This window comes from Antechinus flavipes, chromosome 1 (assembly GCF_016432865.1).
Source record: "Antechinus flavipes isolate AdamAnt ecotype Samford, QLD, Australia chromosome 1, AdamAnt_v2, whole genome shotgun sequence".
NCBI classification, from domain to species: Eukaryota; Metazoa; Chordata; class Mammalia; order Dasyuromorphia; family Dasyuridae; genus Antechinus; species Antechinus flavipes.
The window spans coordinates 658076321-658084055 of NC_067398.1; the positions used below are offsets into that span (position 1 = coordinate 658076321).

General features: G+C 59.9%; 1 protein-coding gene across 1 annotated transcript; it reads left to right on the plus strand.

The window, feature by feature from the left end:
• The first annotated feature begins 236 nt into the window (after positions 1-236).
• Positions 237-6103, plus strand: LOC127544874 (general transcription factor IIF subunit 1-like). Its single transcript, XM_051971756.1, has 13 exons — positions 237-407; positions 946-992; positions 1103-1175; positions 1650-1843; positions 2114-2284; positions 2840-3027; positions 3113-3263; positions 3358-3422; positions 3930-4049; positions 4589-4665; positions 4745-4883; positions 5364-5490; positions 5852-6103. The coding sequence occupies exons 1-13, from the start codon at positions 396-398 to the stop codon at positions 6054-6056; spliced, it is 1569 nt and encodes a 522-aa protein (XP_051827716.1). The 5' UTR covers positions 237-395; the 3' UTR covers positions 6057-6103.
• Positions 6104-7735: the final 1632 nt, after the last annotated feature.

Genomic DNA, 7735 nt, shown 5'->3' on the forward strand with positions numbered 1-7735 from the left:
CCGCCCCCAGGCTTGCCTGTAACCCAGGAAAGAGACTGAGCTTTCAGAGAGGGACGAGTTCACAAGTTAGAAAAGGAGAAGGGACCAAAAAGCCCTTCCAGGCCCGCCCCCAGGCTTGCCTGTAGCCCTGGAGAGGGACTGAGCTTTCAGAGAGGGGCGAGCTAACATCCTCAGAGAAGAGTTCACAAGTTAGAGAAAGGGAAGGGACGCGGAAGGCAGCCGGCGGTTGTCATGACGACGACGCAGTCACTTCCGGATCCGGCGATGGTTAAATAGCTGGGACCGGAGCTTCAGTCCCTGTAGTCTAAGCCTGTTTGTTGTGGAGCTGTGCGTCCAGTTGTCGGGAATCTACGGATCTTCATTCAGGCCGTTCACTGCGCTCCCCGGCACTGGCCATGACGACCTTGGTGAGTGGATGAGACGGCAGCCCGTGAATGTTCAGCCGTGACTGTGTCCGCCCTGGTGTGAGTGGGGGCGTCTGGGTCCCCGTCCCCCGTGTTTGTGCGTGTGCCAACGGGAGCGGAAGGCAGCAGGGTCCCCGGGTGTGAATGCAGGGGTGTGTGTCTGTACCGGTGATTGGGAGGCACGGGGTGCCTGGGTGGGGGGACTCGGTGAGTAGCAGCATTCCCCGTGCGCGTGCCAGTGTCTGTTCCTGGGAGCCCGCCTCTGGGGGTGAGGGCGCGTGCGTGGGGGGGCGCTCTCCGCACAGCATTCGGACAGCCCCTCCCGTGTGCCTGGCTGCTGCCCGCTGGTCCCTGGGGGGCTGGTGCATTCATGCTGCGGGGGGCGCCTCCCTCCCTGAGAGTGCGAGCAGGTGGATGCGTTCGGGCGCAGGCAGGGGGCTGGGCCCCCGGTCAGTGGCTGGTGTCTGTTGGGCGTGTGTTACCGTGGGCGGCTTGTCATAGTTGTGGCCCGCTTCTCCGACTCGTGTCTCTCTCTCTGTAGGGGACCAGCAGCCAGACTGTGACCGAATATGTCGTTCGAGTTCCCAAGTGAGTTCTGCTGGGCCGGGCCGGGCGGGGAAGCTCAGATCCCAGCCTCAGCTGGTTTTCTGTTCTACCTGCCTACTTTTCCTGGCCTGCTGACAATTCTTTTCCCACAGGAACAACCTCAAGAGGTACAATATTATGGCTTTCAATGCAGCTGACAAAGTCAACTTCTCCACCTGGCACCAGGTAAGTCTGGGATCGCGCCATAGTGATCTAGGAGCCTTAAGGTGGAAGGAATGAAAGCTTTGCGGCTGACTCAGAAAGCGAGGTTTGGTGATTTCCAGGCCCAGGAGTATGAGGCCTACATGGGTAGAAGAAAGGGCATCTCCCCATTCTTTCAGTTTGCCCAGTATTCGTTAGACACCTATTGTATGCTCAGTCTGTCAGTGAACCTAACAAGATAGAAAAGAAACACAAGAAAACGGTTTCCTAATTAAATACTGGACTGCAAAAATAAGTCATAACCCTAAAAGAACACTGAGGGTAAGTTCTTAGGAAGGGCCGAAGAAGGCAGGGCTGGATCAGAGCCTGGACAGTGGAGGTGAATAGCGTAAGGCTGGACCAGCCAACTCCTGGGGGCTGCGGGAGGTGAGGCAAGATGTCCCCCCCCCCCCCAGTTCTTGCGGGGGCTCCGAGATGAGTTTGCTTCTCACGTGTCAGGCCAAGATGGAACGGGATCTGAGCAACAAGAAGATCTATCAGGAGGAAGAGATGCCAGAGTCTGGGGCTGGCAGTGAGTTTAACCGGAAGCTCCGGGATGAGGCCAGGAGGAAGAAGTACGGCATCGTTCTCAAGGCCTTCAAGGCTGAAGACCAGCCCTGGCTACTCAAAGTCAACGGCAAAACAGGCAGAAGGTGAGCGGGCCTTGGGGAGGCCCCCCCCCCTGGGTCTGGCCTTTTGTCCTCCTGGGAGGGGAAGCGGGGCTGGAGCATTCTTCCAGCTTTAGGGGATGAGGCCCCGGGGAGCTCCTGGTCTGCCTGAGGCTCTGGCCCCATCCTGGGCCATGTTCCCAACCCTGTCCGTGCCTTGAGACTCAGCGGGCTGAGAGACCTGGAGGCCCCGGAGGAGTGGCAGGGCCCGGACAGCGAAGACATCTTTGTCCTCTTTCCTCTTGCCTGCTGCAGGTTCAAAGGAGTGAAGAAGGGCGGGGTGACAGAAAACACCTCGTACTACATCTTCACCCAGTGCCCCGACGGGGCCTTCGAAGCCTTCCCCGTGCACAACTGGTACAACTTCACTCCTCTGGCGCGGCACCGGACGCTCACCGCCGAGGAGGCCGAGGAGGAATGGGAAAGGTGAGTGGGCCGGGATAGCAGGGAGGGCCCACCTCCCATGGGGGCTCAGTCACTGCAGCCTGCGGGGGGTCCCCGGGCTCCAGCTGTGCTCCCCCCTCAGCCTTTGCGTCAGGCTGCTGTGGTAGCTCTTTATCGAACTTCCTGGGCTGTGTGATGCTCCGTGTGTCCTCTGCCTCCTAGTGGCCCTGGGTCAGAGAGCTAGTGATGGGGAAAATCCTCTTCTGCCTTTGAGAGCTTGGCCGAGTCCCCTCAGGTCCCGGGCCAGGGGACGTCTGAGTTTGCTCCGGCTCTTCTTCTGTGATCCGGGGATCCAGGGGAATGTGACAGCAGCGGATCATGGGTAGCTTTCCTAATTCCACGAGGGTTCCTGCCCCTGCTCCTTGGCTTTGGAAGGGCCTGAGACAGACAGACCCCACAGCCCTCCCAGTGCAAACAAGCCTAAGCGCGGAGGGGAAGGCAGAGAGCTCTGAGTGGGCCTCCTCAGTCAGGGAGGCTTCCGGGATAGAGGGACTGCCCCTCGTGGCGACCCCACATGATGCACAGCCTTGTTTGCAGGAGGAACAAAGTCCTGAACCACTTCAGCATCATGCAGCAGCGGCGGCTGAAGGACCAGGACCACGACGAGGATGAGGATGAGCATAAAGAGAAGAAGAGCCGGAAGAAGCCCAGTGAGCTCCGCATCCACGACCTGGAGGACGACCTGGAGATGAGCTCTGAGGACAGCAACAGCAGTGGGGAGGAGGGTGAGCATGGGGGGCTGGGGCTGTGCCGGGGGAAAGGCCCCCAGGGATCAGTGACCAGGACCTGACCCCGCCCTGCTCTCCCCAGGAGAGAAGGTCCCCAAGAGCAAGAAGAAGGCAGCTGCCTCCAGGGGGGGCAAGAAGAAGAAGAAGAAGGGCTCTGATGATGAGGCCTTTGAGGACAGCGATGATGGGGACTTTGAGGGCCAGGAGGTGGACTACATGTCAGATGGCTCCAGGTAAGGGACACGGGCTCCATCCCCTTCCCCCCCCAACCCCTCCCCTTCTTCCTTCCACCACCTGCTCACCTGCAGCCTGTGCTTTCCCCTGCAGCAGCTCTGAGGAGGAGGCAGTAGGGAAAACCAAGGTGGTCCAGCAGGAGGAGGACGGCCCTAAAGGTAGGTGTGGGCTTGAGGGCAGGACCCATCCCTCCCTTTGTCTTTCCTTGTGCAGAGCAGGTCGGCCAGTACTGGTTAAACGCGGGCCACTGAGGAGACTTGTGCTGGAGAGAAAAAGGCCCTGCCCTCAAAGGGTTTGTGGGGTGGGGGAGGAATGGGATAAGCTCTGCTTTCCTTATGTTGAATTGGAAACGCGTGTGGGCAACATCCAGTTGGAAAGAGAAAAAGGCAATTATGCTTAATTAAGAGATCAAAGGTAACCTTGATGACAGTGGTTGCAAAATGGAGTCCGTTTGCTTCCAAAAGCCAGGCTCCTGTAAGGAGCTGAGGAGGCAGTGGCAGGGGAGGGAGCGCTTTCCGTGAGGAAGGCTGGGAAGGAGCAGAGAGCCACAGGCCTTTAGCTGCAGAGGATGCTTTAAGCCTGGGCTAAGTCTCGGGGTGCCAGTAGCAGCAGGCAGGGGCAGGTCGGGGTCCCCGGACCAGGAGAGTGTTCTGGCTTCCCCTCAGGCATTGATGAGGAAAGTGAAAGCAGTGAGGAGAGTGAGGAGGAGAAGCCCCCCGAGGAGGAGGAGAAGGAGGAAGAAGATAAGAAGGTCCCCAACCCGCAGGAGAAGAAGAGGAGGAAAGGTGAGCTTGATGGCCGGAGGAGGAGCCGGCCCGGCGTTCGAGGCCTTCACGCTGCCTCTGCGCAGCCGGGTCCCCAGGGTCCCCAGATGCCCTCTTGGCTGACGGTTCCCTGGCCCTCCCTTCAGGCGCCCCCACTCCCCGCTCCTCTTGTGCTTAGTGCTAATCCTCTCCCTGGCCCCTAAGCTGCTGGGGGAAATGCACCAGGAAGCCCCAGAAGCCCCCAGGACTCCCCAAAAGCTCTCCTTACCCCCAAAACCTCTCGGACTCCCCCAATTTCCCTGCCTCCCCCAGCTCCCCTCCTTGGAGCCCCAGGTCCCCTCCTTGGAGCCCCAGCTCCCCTCCCTGCCTCCTCTGGCCTGGCCCAGCTTTCCCTGCCAGGGCAGCCCACAGTTAAGGCCGCTTCTTGGGCTGGGTTCTGTACCTGCCAGTACCCGCCACCAGGCCAGCTCCCTGAGGGCAGAGTCCGGGCGAGATGCCCCTTTGCCCGCCCCGGGACTCTGGGGGGCGGGCCGGGGCTCAGGCTCCCTTTTGCCCCTCAGGAGACAGCAGCGAGGAGTCGGACACCTCCGAGGAGAGCGACATCGACAACGAGGCGTCCTCGGCCCTCTTCATGACCGTGAGTATGGCCCGGGGGGAGCCCCGGCGGGCTCGTCTTTGCCTTTCCCCGGCTCAGTCTCCCTTACCCCTTTCTGCAGAAGAAGAAGACTCCCCCCAAGAGGGAGCGGAAGGCCTCGGGCAGCAGCTCCAGGGGCAACAGCCGCCCGAGCACTCCCAGCGTGGACAGCGGCAGCACGTCCTCCACCCTGCGGGCAGCCGCCAGCAAGCTGGAGCAAGGTGAGGCGGGCCCCGGCCTCCCCCGCTCCCCCATGAGCCCGTGTCCCCCAGGGGCCAGGAGCGGGCCCCCGTCTCTCCCTCCCCTTTTCGGGCACTTTCCCAGCTTCTCTTTGGGAGGTTCTGTTGGCCCCTCTGAGGCCAGACAAGCTCATTTTGGGGGTACAGGGGCAGGGGCCCAGACCTGGGAGGGGAGAGCGCCCCCCTCTGCCACTGCAGTGTGTTGTTGAGTCCTGGGACCCACTTTGTGCGCACAGTGACAAGGGGGACGGCCCCGAGGAAGGTGGCCGGGATGGCATGGGCCTTGGAAGCAAAGTCCAGGGAGGCCAGGCCCGCGCTTGAGCCCCCGTCCTCTGGCTCAGAGAGAGGGGCCAGGGAGGCCTTTGGAGGCTCCTGAAGGAGGGGCTCCTGCTCAGGTGTAGAGAAGCCTGAGCTCTGAGAGACCCCTCCAGCTCTGACCTGGGGTTTGACGTTTCCATGCAGGGAAGCGGCAGACGGGACCCAGTGATACGCCCGCCGCCAAGCGCCTGAGGCTGGATGCCGGGCCCCAGAGCATCTCGGGGAAATCCACGCCCCAGCCTCAGTCCGGCAAGTCCACGCCCAGCAGTGGGTGAGTAAGGGGCCATTTGGGGGAGGTTGGGGGAACTGGGCAGCAGCAGGTGAGTAAGGGGCCATTTGGGGGAGGTTGGGGGAGCTGGGCAGCAGTGGGTGAGTAAGGGGCCATTTGGGGGGGTTGGGGGAGCTGGGCAGCAGTGGGTGAGTAAGGGGCCATTTGGGGGAGGTTGGGGGAGCTGGGCAGCAGTGGGTGAATAAGGGGCCATTTGGGGGGTTTGGGGCCGGGCTGGGCAGCAGCGGGCAAGGGGCCACTTCTAGGACCTGGAGCTGGCCTGGACAGTAATGAGTAAGGGGCCGTTTCTGGGATCTGGGCAACAGAACCTCCGCCCCCTGACCCCCGGCCTTTCTCCCTCCAGTGATGTGCAGGTGACAGAGGACGCGGTCAGGCGCTACCTGACCCGAAAGCCCATGACCACCAAGGACCTGCTGAAGAAGTTCCAGACCAAGAAGACGGGGCTCAGCAGCGACCAGACAGTCAACGTGCTGGCCCAGATCTTGAAGCGCCTCAACCCGGAGCGCAAGATGATCAATGACAAGATGCACTTCTCCCTCAAGGAGTGAGCGGCCGCCGGGACACAGCAGGGCCAATAAAAGCTGCTTGGCCTTTTTCTCGGGCTCTGTGTGACTTTGTGGGGGGGAGGATTGTGGGTTTGGGAGCCGGTGTCCCGAGAGAACGTCGGGGGCAGCTCCCCGACTACAGGTGGGGAAACTGAGGCCCAGAGAAGCAAAGGGACTGGTCCGGGCTGTTAGGCCCTGCCCCCCTTCCTCATCCCCGCAGGACTGCCTTCCACCAAGGGATTTGGTCTGGAATCCAGGTGTGGAAACTTCCCTTCCTGCAGCGTCCCCTCCCCACGCCGCACTTGGCGGCTGCCGGGAATGTCTGGCACGTCAGGCTAATTCTTGGGAAATGTCTGGCGTTCCCAGGAGGAGACTCCTGTTCCCCATCTCCTCACCCCCACCTTGGAGGGGAACATCCAAGAGGAAACAGCTCATCTGCACCCCCGGCTCGCTTCTCGCCCTCCCCCCCTCCTAAACACAGGCCCGGCTTTCAGGGACTGGGGTCTGACAGCTTGGTTCTCTGCCTAGCAACAGGGGCTGAAGGGGATCCCCAGCCTCACTCTGCCCTCTCCCCCGGACCGTTGTGGAAGAACACCAAGTTCCCTGGCCTAATAATCTGTGGCTCAGTGAAGGGAAAATGTGGCCTCTGGTGGGGTGTTTCCTGTTTTGATGTTGGAGCAGGCAGGCCGGAGACAGGGGCATGATGCCTTAATCCCTCCTGCTCAAGTTGGAGCCCGGAACCTAGGAAGGGCGGAGGAGGGATTGCCCAGCATCTGTTGCACGTGTGCTCTTTCTCCCCGCTTACCCCTGCCCCCCACTTTCCCCAGGGATTTGCTTTGAATAATCTGTCCCATGGAGAAAACTTCTTCCCCTCTTTCTCTCCCAGCCATTACTGGTGCTCTGGGAGTGCATAAATGACGGTTAAGTTGACGGTGGTGATTGGGGGAAAAGCATGGCTAGAATCTCCCAACCTGTCATCTCTTGCCCTATTTTCAGGAAGGAGGGGATGGCCAGGCAAGGGCCTCTGTTCTGGGTCAGCCATCCAGCAGTGACCAGCCTGTCGAAACAGATAAAAGATGTAAAGGATGGAGCCCCCATCCTCTAGTTTTCATGCGATCTACAGGTTATTATGGACACGCCTTCTGCTCACCCTCCCTCTGATCCTGTCTGGGTCTTAGGTAGCTGCTTTCTCTCCGTAAAACTCTGGGTCCACATCTGGGAAACTGCCTTTAGCTCCTGGAATTCTAGAGCACCATCTCCAACCCAAAGGAACGAGAAGCTGTGCTTTTAAACATTCCTCAGCTGCAGTCCAGAATTGTCACTGGACACATGGGTTTTCCCTCGTTGCCCTTGTTATGTACACTTGTACCCAGGGCTACTCATAGGAGGCTTTGAGTTCTTTAAGGAAGAATCTTACTACCTGTCACCTACCAGAAAGAGCTGCTCCTCTTTGGGCGTCTCCACTCTCCTGCAGGGCTGTTTGGCTGCTACTCATAAGCAACTGAAACAGTGTGAAATTCTCTTAATGAAAGCAGAAAGCCTCAAGTGCACTTTATTGCTAGACACTGTCAGCTCCTTCAACAAAAGCAGTTCCCTTAAACGTAGTTTAAACAGCCATTCACATCAGTGCTCTCCCCTTGGCTCAGAGGGGTTTCCCAGATCTGAAGCTGCCTGCAAATTGC

Excerpts from the sequence above, each read along its gene's own strand:
- LOC127544874 (XM_051971756.1), top strand. Across the intron at positions 1,176-1,649 it reads ACTTCTCCACCTGGCACCAG|GCCAAGATGGAACGGGATCT; the intron begins GTAAGTCTGGGA and ends CTCACGTGTCAG. Across the intron at positions 3,423-3,929 it reads GGAGGAGGACGGCCCTAAAG|GCATTGATGAGGAAAGTGAA; the intron begins GTAGGTGTGGGC and ends GCTTCCCCTCAG.